Consider the following 13,280-nt stretch of genomic DNA (forward strand, 5'->3'; position numbering starts at 1 on the left):
CTATATACCATCCCTTACTATTTTGTGTTAACATAGAGCATACCATCCCTTACTAATATTTTGTGTTAACATAGAGCATACCATCCCTTACTAATATTTTGTGTTAACATAGAGCATACCATCCCCTTACTAACATTTTGTGTTAACATAGAGCATCCCCTTACTAATATTTTGTGTTAACATAGAGCTATATACCATCCCTTACTAATATTTTGTGTTAACATAGAGCTATATACCATCCCTTACTAATATTTTGTGTTAACATAGAGCTATATACCATCCCTTACTAATATTTTGTGTTAACATAGAGCTATATACCATCCCTTACTAATATTTTGTGTTAACATAGAGCTATATACCATCCCTGACTAATATTAATTTCATCAGTAGATAAATCAGAATATTTTTCAAAGTTACAAAAGAGTTTTGCAATTTCAATAAAACAATAAAAATTCTAATGAAAGGCAAAAAAATGAATTCATTTAAAAATTTACTTCCACTAATCCATCTTAACTCTATATACAAGGAGTAATAAAAAAAAATAAAGTAATCCAGTTAAACCAATTATTAGCTCCATAGGCTCAGTTTCAAATAAATTATCTAAATTTGTCGACGTTATGAGCCCTATTGTTGGATAAATTTCTAATTTTAATGTTAAAAACAACATAGATTTAGTGGATAAATTAAGCACCCTGACTGACTGAAATTATTTTAACATGGTTAGTTATGATGTTACTTTCTTGTTGACTAAAGTTCCCGTCGATGATTTATTAACCTTCTTATCTGAAGAACTTGTTAATTATGATTTACCATTGCCAGTTCCTATTAACATTAAACTTACTAAAATTTGTATTGTTGATGCAAAATTTGTATTTAATGATAAGTTTTACACTCAGAAGTTTGGTATGGCAATGGGAAATCCTCTTTCACCTGTTCTTAGTAACCTATACATGGAATTTTTTGAAACAAGGTTGCTTAACACAATCCTCCCTAATAGAGCTAAATGGTTCAGATATGTTAATGATATTTTGTGTCTTATGCCTAAGAATGTAGATATGAACCATTTCTTTGTTAAATTAAAATCTTCTAGATCATTCTATAAACTTTACTGTTGAGTTCGAAGCAAAACACGTATTGCCTTTTCTAGATGTTTTAAATATTAATGGTAACAATGACTTTAAATTTAAAATTTACAGAAAACTTACAAATAACTGTTCCTATGTACACTGTTATTCTTCACATCAAGATAGAGTTAAACTGTCGGTTTTCTCATCAATGTTTTTGAGATCTTTACGAATTTGTAGTCCAGAGTTCATAGATGAGGAAAAATTTATGAAATAGCTAATGATTTGAAATACCCAAGATACGTAACAGATAAATCTTTTAAAATTGCTAGAAATACTTTTTACAACCCAAAAAGGGACACCCAGCCTTATTCAACTAAAATATGTTGGTTCTCCCTTACCATGAAAACTTGGTTGATATGCCTTCTCTTCTTAAGAATTTTAATATCAAAGTTGTATTTAAAAATCTTGATACAGTAAAAAAAACTTTTGATAAAGAATTCCCCCCAAAATGCTGATGGATGTGTCAATAAAATTCCTTGTAAAATTTGCGATAAAGTTTATTACGGTCAAACTGTTAAAAGTCTCGAACTAAGATTAAAACAACATAAATATAGCATTAGAACTGGACAAGATTCCAATGCTCTATTTATTCATGTGAGAGATTTTAACCATCCAATTGAATATTGTTTCATAAAAAGCAGTTTTGACAATAATATGAATATTTCCTTTGGTTTATATAAATTGGATTCATTTATAATTAATATAATTTGGGGAGAATTTAATGATACATTAGACAAGAAAGAAATCTTAATTCTTTGGTAGAGTATTAGGTGGATTTCACAGAGTCGGGTGTCAGGTGTTGCTTTGTTGTGGTGACGTGATGGTGGGGTGTAGTCTTGACCCTTTATATGCCTTCCTTTGATTTTTGTTTTTATAGTTTCTTGATAATGTGAGAAGCCACACACACACAATATATATATAATGTAGTAAGTTGGTAGACAGCAACCACCCAGGGAAGTACTACCGTCCTGCCAGGTGATTGTGAACCAGAAACCTGTAACTGTTTTACATGGTGGTAGGATTGCTGGTGTCTTTTTTCTGTCTCGAACACGCTGGATAACAGGTATATCTTGCTACTCCTACTTACACTTAGGTCACACTACACAGGCATGCACATACATATATATATACACTCACACATCTAGGTTTTTTCTTCTTTTTCTTAATAGCTCTTGTTCTTGTTTCTTTCTCTCTATCATCCATGGGGAAGTGGAAAAGAAACTTTCCTCCGTAAGCCATGTGTGTCGTATGAGGCGACTAAAATGCCGGGAGCAATGGGCTAGTAACCCCTTCTCCTGTAGACATTTACTAAAAAAGAGAAAACTGGGATACTTGAATGTGGGTGGATGTAGTGTAGATGATAAGAAAGAAATAATTGCTGATGTTATGAATGAAAAGAAGTTAGATGTCCTGGCCCTAACCGAAACAAAGCTGAAGGAGGTAGGTGAGTTTCAGTGTGGAGAAATAAATGGGATTGAGTCAGGAGTATCTGAGAGAGTTAGAGCTAAGGAAGGGGTAGCACTAATGTTGAAGGATCAGTTATGGAAGGAGAAGAGGGAATATAAATGAGTAAACTCAAGGATTATGTGGATTAAAATAAGGGTCGAATGTGAAAATTGGGTCATAATAAGCGTGTATGCACCTGGAGAAGAGAGGAGTGTAGAGGAGGAAGAGAGATTTTGGGAGATGTTAAGCGAATGTATAGGTGCCTTTGAACCAAGTGAGTGAGTAATTGTGGTAGGGGACCTGAATGCTAAGGTAGGAGAAACATTTAGAGAAGGTGTGGTAGGTAAGTTTGGGGTGCCAGGTGTAAATGACAATGGGGTCCCTTTGATTGAACTTTGTATAGAAAGGGATTTAGCTATAGGTAATACATATTTTAAGAAAAAGAGGATAAGTATACAAGATATGATGTAGGGCGTAATGGCAGTAGTTTGTTGGATTATGTATTGGTAGATAAAAGACTGTTGAGTAGACTTCAGGATGTACATGTTTATAGAGGGGCCACAGATATATCAGATCACTTTATATTTGTAGCTACAGCGAGAGTAAAAGGTAGATGGGATACAAGAAAAATGGAAGCAGCAAGCAAGAGAGAGGTGAAAGTATATAAACTAAAAGAGGAGGTAGTTAGGGTAAGATATAAACAACTATTGGAGGATAGATGGGTTAGAGTATAGGCAATTGGGTCAAAGATGTATGAGGTAGGTTTAAGAATGTAGTGTTAGAGTGATCAGCAGAAGTTTGTAGTTACAGGAAAGTGGGTGCAGGAGGGAAGAAGAGCGATTGGTGGAATGATGATGTAAAGAGAGTAGTAAGAGAGAAGTTAGCAGATAAGAGGTTTTTACGAAGTAGAAGTGATGTAATGAGGGGAGAGTATATGGAGAGAAAAAAGAGATGTTAAGAGAGTGGTGAAGCAATGTAAAAAGAAAGCAAATGAGAGAGTGGGTGAGATGTTATCAATAAATGTTGTTGAAAATAAGAAGAAAATTTGGAGTGAGATTAATAAGTTGAGCAAGCCTAAGGAACAAATGGATTTGACAGTTAAAAATAGGAGAGGAGAGTTATTAAATGGAGAGTTAGAGGTATCGAGAAAATGGAGGGAATATTTTGAGGAACTGTTAAATGTTGATGAAGATAGAAAAGCTGTGATTTCGTGTATAGGGCAAGGAGGAATAACATCTTGTAGGAGGAAGAGCCATTTGTGAGTGTAGGGGAAGTTTGTGAGGAAGTGGGTAGAATGAAAGGGGGTAAGGCAGCTAGGATTGATGGGATAAAGATAGAAATGTTAAAAGCAGGTGCGGATATAGTTGTGGAGTGGTTGGTGCTATTGTTTAATAAATGTATGGAAGAGGGTAAGGTACCTAGGGACTGGCAGAGAGCGTGCATAGTTTCTTTGTATAAAGGCAAAGGGGACAAAAGAGAGTGCAAAAATTACAGGGAATAAGTTTGTTGAGTATACCTGGTGAAGTGTATGGTAGAGTTATTGAAAGAATTAAGAGTAAGACGGTGAGGATAGCAGATGAACAAGGAGGCTTTAGGAAAGGTAAGGGATGTGTAGACCGAGTGTTTACAGTGAAACATATAGGTGAACAATATTTAGATAAGGCTAAAGAAGATTTTTGTGGCATTTATGGATTTGGAAAAGGCGCACGACAGGGTGGATAGGGGGGCAACGTGGCAGATGTTACAGATGTATGACAATGGGCGTAGGTTACTGAAAGCAGTGAAGCTGTTTTACTAGGATAGTGAGGTTTGGGTTAGAGTATGTAGGAGAAATGAAGATTATTTCCCAGTAAAAGTAGGCCTTAGACAAGGATATGTGATGTCAGCATGGTTGTTCAATATATTTATAGATTGGGTTGTAACAGAAATGAATGCTCGGGTCTTGGCAAGAGGTGTGGAGTTAAAAGATAAAGAATCAAACACAAAGTGGGAGTTGTCACAGTTGCTCTTTGCTGATGACAGTGTGCTTCTGGGAGATTCTGAAGAGAAGTTGCAGAGGTTGGTGGATGAATTTGTTAGTGTATGTAAAAGAAGAAAATTAAAAGTGAATATAGGAAATAGCAATGTAATGAGGATAACAAAAAGATTAGATGACGAAAGATTGGATATCAGATTGGAGGGAGATAGTATGGAAGAGGTCAATGTATTCAGATATTTAGGAGTGGACATGTCAGCAGATGGGTCTATGCAGGATGAGGTGAATCATAGAATTGACGAGGGGGAAAAGGGTGAGTAGTGCACTTAGGAGTCTGTGGAGACAAAGAAATTTGTCCTTGGAAGCAAAGAGGAGAATGTATGTGAGTAAAGTTATACCAACACTCTTTTATGGGTGACAAGCATGGGTGATGAATGTTGCAACAAGGAAAAGGCTGGAGGCAGTGGAGATGTCATGCATGAGGGCAGTGTCTGGTGTGAATATCATGCAGAGAATTAGTAGTCTGGAAATTAGGAGGAGGTGCGGGATTACCAAAACTATTATCCAGAGGGCTGAGGAGGGATTGTTGAGGTGGTTCGGACATGTAGAAAGAATGGAACGTAACAGAATGACTTTGAGAGTGTATAAATCTGTAGTGGAGGGAAGTCTGGGTAGGGGTCGGCCTAGGATATGTTGGAGGGAGGGGGTAAAGGAGGTTTTGTCTGAGAGGTTCTTGGACTTCCAGCAAGCATACGTGAGCGTATTTGATAGGAATGAATGGAGACAAATTGTTTTTAATAATTGACGTGCTGTTGGAGTGTGAGCAAAGTAACATTTATGAAGGAATTCATGGAAACCAATAGGCCGGACTTGAGTCTTGAAGATGGGAAGTACAGTGTGTGCACTCTGAAGGAGGGGTGTTAATGCTGCAGTTTTATAACTGTAGTGTAAAACACCCCTCAGGCAAGACAGTGGAGTGAATGATAATGAATGTTTTTTCTATTTCGGGCCACCCTGCCTTGGTGGGAATTGGCCGATGTGTTTATGTATATATGTATATAACCTCTATAGCTGGACTGGGGACCCTCATCCTCAGAGACGACAATAAACGTACCTTAGGGAAAATTAAAACTTCTCCCCGGAGCTGTTTGAATATTTTCTTCTCCTACCACCCTCTATATATTTTATATTCTATGTAAACATTTATTAATAAACCGAATACATTTACAGAAAAAGCATAAACATGAATACAATGGCACAATGTATCAAAGATCATGAATTTCCTCCAGCTCCTCCGAGGCTTGGTGCGAGCCAAGTATGCAGCAAGCATTTCCCCTCTGGATGGCTTCGCTGAGGCGCTGGAACATGAAAGTTGCTGCCCTTGGGTCCCTGGTGGTGTCGATGAGTCTGGAACCCAATTCTTTAAGGAAACGTGTGGCATTTTTTTCCCCATGATCCCAAGGTCTCTGATCCCACTGGGACAAATTAATACTGTTGGCTTATGTCCCTGTACTTGCTGATCTTGTACTCCTCCCTGTGGTCAGCAGCTCCTCCCTGTCGTCCCACACTGTGACGGATATAGATGTCAGCCAGTGTGGACACACAGGTATAGTCCCATGCTAAGAGCTTGCCATTCTTCCAAGGATAGATGGTGATCCCGTCGGGGTGGTTTGCTGGGTTGTGGGTATTGTTGGCTGCTAGTGATCGGGGCTTCCTCTCGGCTGGGCATCCAGCTGTAGCAAGGGTTCTCTTAATGATGTCGTTGACCTCATTGTGTCTTGCATGCCAGTCCTTGGTTTTGGAACAGTTAAGACCATGTAGACCGTATTGGTCTGCTTGCGCTTCGCCGCAAATACACATATATTCTGTGTGAATTGGGGCAGCAAGGCGCAGAGCCACTGCAATACGGAGGGTCTTAGGGTCGAGTCGCGTTCTCATTGCCGATATGGGAACTGTTTGGAGGAAGTCCATATATATATATATATATATATATATATATATATATATATATATATATATATATATATATATATATATATATATATATATATATATATATATATATATATATATATGTATATATATATATATATATATATATATATATATATATATATATATATATATATATATATATATATATATATATATATATATATATATATCCCCGCAATGAAAAGCAGGGGTGCCACTACCACGATAGGAGACAACACAGTAAGTGTCAGGGGCCCAAGAATGTTCAACTGCCTTCCAGCATACGTAAGGGGGATTACCAATAGACCCCTGGCTGTCTTCAACAAGGCATTGGACAGCACCTAAAGTCAGTACTTGACCAGCCGGGCTTTGGTTCTTACCTCTGTTTACATGCAGGCAACAGTAACAGCCTGGTTCATCAGGCCCTGATCCACCATGAGGCCTGGTCACAGACCGGGCCGCGTGGGCATCGACTTCCGATACCCTCTCTGGTTATCACGTTTTTTAATTCATTTGTCAGACAATTTTCTATAATGTTTGTAGTAATTATGACTTACGTAGACATTAATTAGTAATATTGACAACAATGTGAATGCTAATATAGTTTATGTTGATAAATTATGTTGATAAATTGAGTCACGAATTCCCAATAACCCGACTGCAAACAAATCAAGGCATCAACCATTCTGCCAGCTGGCTTTAATAAAATTCATCCATCTAGGTATATTTCTCTACACCATAATCAGGTGGGATGAATCTTGTTAGAGGCAAATGGCTGAGTTGTTAACGCACTGGCCTCTGAGTTTCATGTCTCTTTTGCCATGGGTTCAAGCCCCCATCCGGTCCCTGATTATTCTATGCAGAATTTAAGTCAGTTTGAAACAAGCGCCTTTTGATTTTTTTTTTAAGCAGGTGACGGATTGGGAACTTTTTGCATTTTTTGGAAGGGAATTCCAAATTTAAGATCGTTTAGTCACTTGGAGTTCTTAGATATGTTAAGTGGAACACGAGGTAAATCTAAGATATATTTGTTTCTTATAGTTTGTGTACATGTTGTGGTGCAGGTCTCCTTGAAGACTCGGAGTGCTGGGTTGATGCTCCTACTGTCATGTTAATGTAGAATGTACAGTAGTAGGTGTGAGTGTTTTGTGAGGTATAGTGAGAATTTTGAATAGTTGGGGGTATTGTGGGAGGGTGTTGTCTGTTACCTGATTGGCTTATTATAGGAGAATGTAATTATTTTATTAGCTAATTACTGCTTGGTCACATATTATGATAAGTAAGGTAGGGATATATTAGTGATTAATACATAGTAATGATGCTTGAGAAGCACACTAGTGTATTTTTCCACAGAATGTCAGTTTGGGAAATATTGTTGGATGTGAGTGTTCAACTTATTTATTTTTCCACTAAACTTTTTATTTTTAGCGTGATTTCCAAATGACATGTAGAAGGTCTTGTCAACATTGAGAATAATTTTGTTTGTGGTCATCCTGGTAAAAATAACTTACCAGGGAGACTAGGACAGTATTAGATATAACGAATATTGTGATATCTGCATACTGGACTGGTTTAAGTTCTTAGGAGGCATTTTATATCTTTCTATATACATAAAAAATAGTATTAAGCTTGTATATTAATAATTAGGGTAGAGAAGATACTGTCATAGACAGTCACATGTTGTCATCTGTCTGTAAGATAAAACCTTATAAAAGAATACGAACTCTTAGTCCATAAATCTCTAGTTTCTGCAGCAAGATATTGTGTATAGCTTCTCTAGATTCAACAAGGAGGGTAGTAAAGATGAACGACAAGTTGAAACTTTTCAACATTATGCTTCCCTTACTGTATATTCTGCCACCTTGTCAATTATTTGATAGGATATTTGAAGGTATTAATGTTTGCATGCATAAGTCTTCTTTTAAACAGACACTCAGAAAAATATTAGCAGGTAATTTAGTAATTCGATCACCATAGGCATTACAGGTTGTTGTGCAAGAAAGGTATAAAATACCGACAATATGAAAGTTAAGACACATGTGCAACATCTGGATATCCAGATGTTGCACATGTGTCTTAACTGGCTGGTCTAGTGGCTAGCGCGACGGGCTGGAGTTTTGAGACTCTATGACCGCGGGTTCAATCCCGGCCGGGGGTATGGATTACAGGTTGTGTTTATTCTTTCTTGAAAATTGTCTTTACTTATCTAATTAGTATACCTGAGTAGCCAGATATCAATCCTGCCCATTAGAAGTGTGAGGGAACTTCCTTCACAACTGCACATGTTACACAAACTGTACCATACATACCTGTATACAAAAACACTCACACATACATCATACACATTTTCATATATTTATTAAAATTTTGTCTGACAAACACAAATCCTTTTGCACAATACCTGGAGTTTACCTGGAGAGAGTTCCGGGGGTCAACGCCCCCGCGGCCCGGTCTGTGACCAGGCCTCCTGGTGGATCAGAGCCTGATCAACCAGGCTGTTGCTGCTGGCTGCACGCAAACCAACGTACGAGCCACAGCCCGGCTGATCCGGAACTGCCTTTAGGTGCTTGTCCAGTGCCAGCTTGAAGACTGCCAGGGGTCTGTTGGTAATCCCCCTTATGTATGCTGGGAGGCAGTTGAACAGTCTCGGGCCCCTGACACTTATTGTATGGTCTCTTAACGTGCTAGTGACACCCCTGCTTTTCATTGGGGGGATGGTGCATCGTCTGCCAAGTCTTTTGCTTTCGTAGTGAGTGATTTTTGTGTGCAAGTTCGGTACTAGTCCCTCTAGGATTTTCCAGGTGTATATAATCATGTATCTCTCCCTCCTGCGTTCCAGGGAATACAGGTTTAGAAACCTCAAGCGCTCCCAGTAATTGAGGTGTTTTATCTCCGTTATGCGCGCCGTGAAAGTTCTCTGTACATTTTCTAGGTCGGACAAAAAAAAAATGTGGCGCCCCAGGCAGAGATGCCCTGAAATTCTTTAATAAATACTTGTTCAGCTCTTCTTTAGTAGAGACTGACGAAACTGATTTTCTGTTTGGTCAAATAAGGATAAATAATTTACCTCTTACTAAATTTTCATGGCATGAATTTACCTTAGCATTTCTGACTTACTGGATAAAGAAGTTTTACATATTTAAAAAATTGGTTTTACTGATTTTGGTAGGATAAACCTCTGGGTAGCTGCCCAGTGCGTTAACCACTTTTGTCCAGTGGTTAACGCACTGGTCTGTTAGTTTTATGACTCATATACCATGGGTTCAAGTCCCACCCATTTCGTGAGTAAATCTGGATATCTTTTTTTTTAACACATTGGTCGTCTCCCACCAAGGCAGGGTGGCCCGAAAAAAAAACTTCCATCACTATTCACTCCATTACTGTCTTGCCAGAGGTGCGCTTACACTAAAGTTGTAAGTGTAGGACTCAAATCTGGCCTGCCGGCTTCCCTGAATCCCTTCATAAATGTTACTTTGCTCACACTCTAACAGCACGTCAAGTCTTAAAAATCATTTGTCTCTATTCGCTATCACGCTCACGCATGTTTGCTGGAAGTCCAAGCCCCTTGCACACAAAACCTTTACCCCCATCCTCCAACCTTTCCTAGACCAACCCCTAAACCGCCTTCCTTCTACTACAGCTTTATACACTCTCGAAGTCATTCTCTTTTCTTCCATCCTCTCTACATGTCCGAACCATCTCATCAACCCCTCCGTAGCATTCTGGATAATAGTTTTGGTAATCCTGCATCTCCTCCTAATCTCCAAACTACTGATTCCCTTCATTATATTCACACAACTCATTGCCCTCTGGCATGATACCTCCATTGCCTCCAGCCTCCTCTTTGTTCCAAAATTCACCATCTATGCTTCACACCCATAAACGAGCGTTGGTATAACTATACTCTCATACATTCCCCTCTTTGCTTTCATGGATAAGGTTCTTTGTCTCCACAGACTCCTCAGTGCACCACTCACCTTTTTCCCCTTCCCAATTCTATGATTCACCTTATCTTTCATAGACCCATCTGATGACACGTCCACTCCCAGATATCTGTGTACATTCACCTCCTCCATACTCTCTCCCTCCAATCTGATATCCAATCTTTCGCTACCTATTTTTTTTTATCTTCATTACCTTACTCTTTCCTATACTCACCTTTAATTTCCTTCCTTTACATTCCCTAACAAACTCATCAACCAAACTTTGCAACTTCTTTTCAGAATCTCCTAAAAGCACAGTGTTATCAGCAAAGAGCAACTGTGGCAACTCCTACTTTGTGTTAAATTCTTTATCTTTTAATCCCACACCTCTTGCCAACACCCGAGCATACACTTATCTTACAGCTCTATGAATACATTGAGCAACAATGGTGATATCACACAACCCTGTCTAACGCCTACTTTTACTGGGAAATAATCTTCCTCTCACCTACACACTCTAACCTGAGCCTTACTTTCCTCGTAAAAACTCCTCACTGCTTTCAATAACCCACCTCCTATTCCATACATTTGCAACATCTGCCACATCCTTCCCCCTATCCACCCTATTATATACCTATATGTTTTACTGTAAACACCTGGTCCACACACCCCCTACCTTTCCTAAAGCCTCCTTGTTCATCTGCTATCCTACTCTCCATCTTACTCTTAATTCTTTCAGTAATAACTCTACCATACACTTTACCACGTATACTCAACAGACTAATTCCCCTATAACTTTTACACAAAATCATTCACTTAGGAAACCAGTGTTTGGTGAAACTTGTCCATAATATAGATATTCAAGTGTAGCACAATGTCTACTGGATACTTGCTGGTCCTGGAACCTTGGTCCTGAGTCCTAGGTGCCTAGACTGGAACGTTGGGCATATTATCTTATAACTATTGCCCCTATTAAAGTAGGTGGGTGGCATCCTGAGGGACAAAATTAACCTAAGTTCCCCCATATGCATAACAGGGACTTCCTATTTAGTATGTCACTGATGTTAGTTAGGTTTGTAATAGACGAATCATGTACTTGTTGAAATAAAGATTATTATTGTTATTATTGTTATTATTATTATTATTATTATTATTATTATTATTATTATTATTATTATTATTATTATTATTATTATTATGATTAGCTGGCTAGCATTGGTAGCATGGATACGCATTAGGAGCATAATCTTACGATACTAGCTGGCTAGCATTGGTGGCTTTTAATTTGTAAAAATTTTCTTTAATTCTAAGATTAACCTTATTAATTAATAATTAATTGTTTAGAATTAATGCTTTGATATTTATTATTTCCACAGTTTGACTTAACATGTGAAACAGCTTGGCTTCGTCCTCTTGCTGGTTCAGTGTACATGACTGGAATGTTAGTCGGAGCCATTGTTATTGGTGATTTAGCTGATCGCTTCGGAAGAAAAAAGGGAATCTTGGTGTCAGCACTACTACTTAGTACTAGTGGAGTTATAAGCGCAGTGTCTCCTAATTACTATGTCTTCCTGTTGATGCAGTTCTTTACCGGTGCTGGAAGCAGCGGCCTCATTCTGGTCATATATGTCTTGGGTAAGTATATATTGTATTTTACTTGTAAACAGATCACAGAACGGATGGGGCTTGAACCCATGGCAAGTGAGTGTTAAAACTCATGCACTGGTCTGTGAGCTTCAGCACTCACTTGTAACAGATTCTTGGAAATTTTATGATTTTGATAAGTAAACGGTATTTGTCCGTTATTATTTATTCCGCCCCCTCTGTGTTCTTGCTCCTTCCCTCTGTGGGCCCCTAGCTCCCTTGTGGGCCCCTAGCTCCCTTGTGGGCCCCTAGCTCCCTTGTGGGCCCCTAGCTCCCTTGTGAGCCCCTAGCTCCCGTACAGTGCTCTTCTTAGTATTCGACTGACACTACTACTACCACTACTACTACTACTACTACTAGTACCACTACTACTACTACCACTACTAGTACCACTACTACTACTACCACACCACCACTACCTACCTACCACCTACCACTCACTACACCATCCACCACTACTACTACCACTCCACCACTACCACCACCACCACCACTACCACCAATACCCCACCACCACTACACCACCACCACCACTACCACCACCACCACCACCACTACCACCACCACCACCACCACCACCACCACCACCACCACACCACTCACTCCACCTACCTACCACCTACCACTGCCACTACCACCACCACCACCACACCACCCCTACCACTACCACCACCACCACCACCACCACACACTACACCACTACCACCACCACTACTACCACTACCACCACCACTCACTGCTACTCACCACCACCTACTACCACCACACCACTACCACCATACCACCACCACCTCCACTACACCACTACCTCCACCACCACCACCTACCACCACTACCACCACCACCACCACTACCACCACCACCACCTACCACCACCACCACTACTACCACCACCACTCACTACCACAACCACTACACCACCACTACTACTACCACCACCTACCACCACCACCACCACCACCACTTCACACTACCTACTACCACTACCACCTCCACACTCCAATACCACCACCACCACCACCACCACCACTCACCACCACCACCACCACCACCACCACCACTACACACCACCACCACCACCTACCACCACCACCACTACCACCACACCACCACTACCACCACCACCACCACCACCACCACCACCACCACTACTACCATTACTCACCACCACTCACCACTACCACCACCACT

General features: G+C 39.6%; 1 protein-coding gene, 1 long non-coding RNA gene and 1 pseudogene across 2 annotated transcripts in view; 2 read left to right on the forward strand and 1 right to left on the reverse strand.

Annotated features, from left to right (window-relative positions):
* The window catches only part of LOC138854618 (uncharacterized), a 225,688-nt gene that overhangs the window by 119,873 nt on the left and 92,535 nt on the right, over positions 1–13,280 (reverse strand). The gene's annotated exons all lie outside the window — the stretch shown is intronic.
* The window catches only part of LOC138854617 (cytochrome c oxidase subunit 2-like), a 222,773-nt pseudogene that overhangs the window by 108,654 nt on the left and 100,839 nt on the right, over positions 1–13,280 (forward strand).
* The window catches only part of LOC138854612 (organic cation transporter protein-like), a 154,214-nt gene continuing 152,759 nt past the window's right edge, over positions 11,826–13,280 (forward strand). The window contains exon 1 of the mRNA XM_070098815.1: positions 11,826–12,080. Within this exon, the coding sequence (XP_069954916.1) occupies positions 11,876–12,080 (205 nt within the window). The 5' untranslated portion in view covers positions 11,826–11,875. The remainder of the gene's footprint in view (positions 12,081–13,280) is intronic.

This window comes from Cherax quadricarinatus, chromosome 64 (genome assembly GCF_038502225.1).
Source record: "Cherax quadricarinatus isolate ZL_2023a chromosome 64, ASM3850222v1, whole genome shotgun sequence".
Taxonomy (NCBI): Eukaryota; Metazoa; Arthropoda; class Malacostraca; order Decapoda; family Parastacidae; genus Cherax; species Cherax quadricarinatus.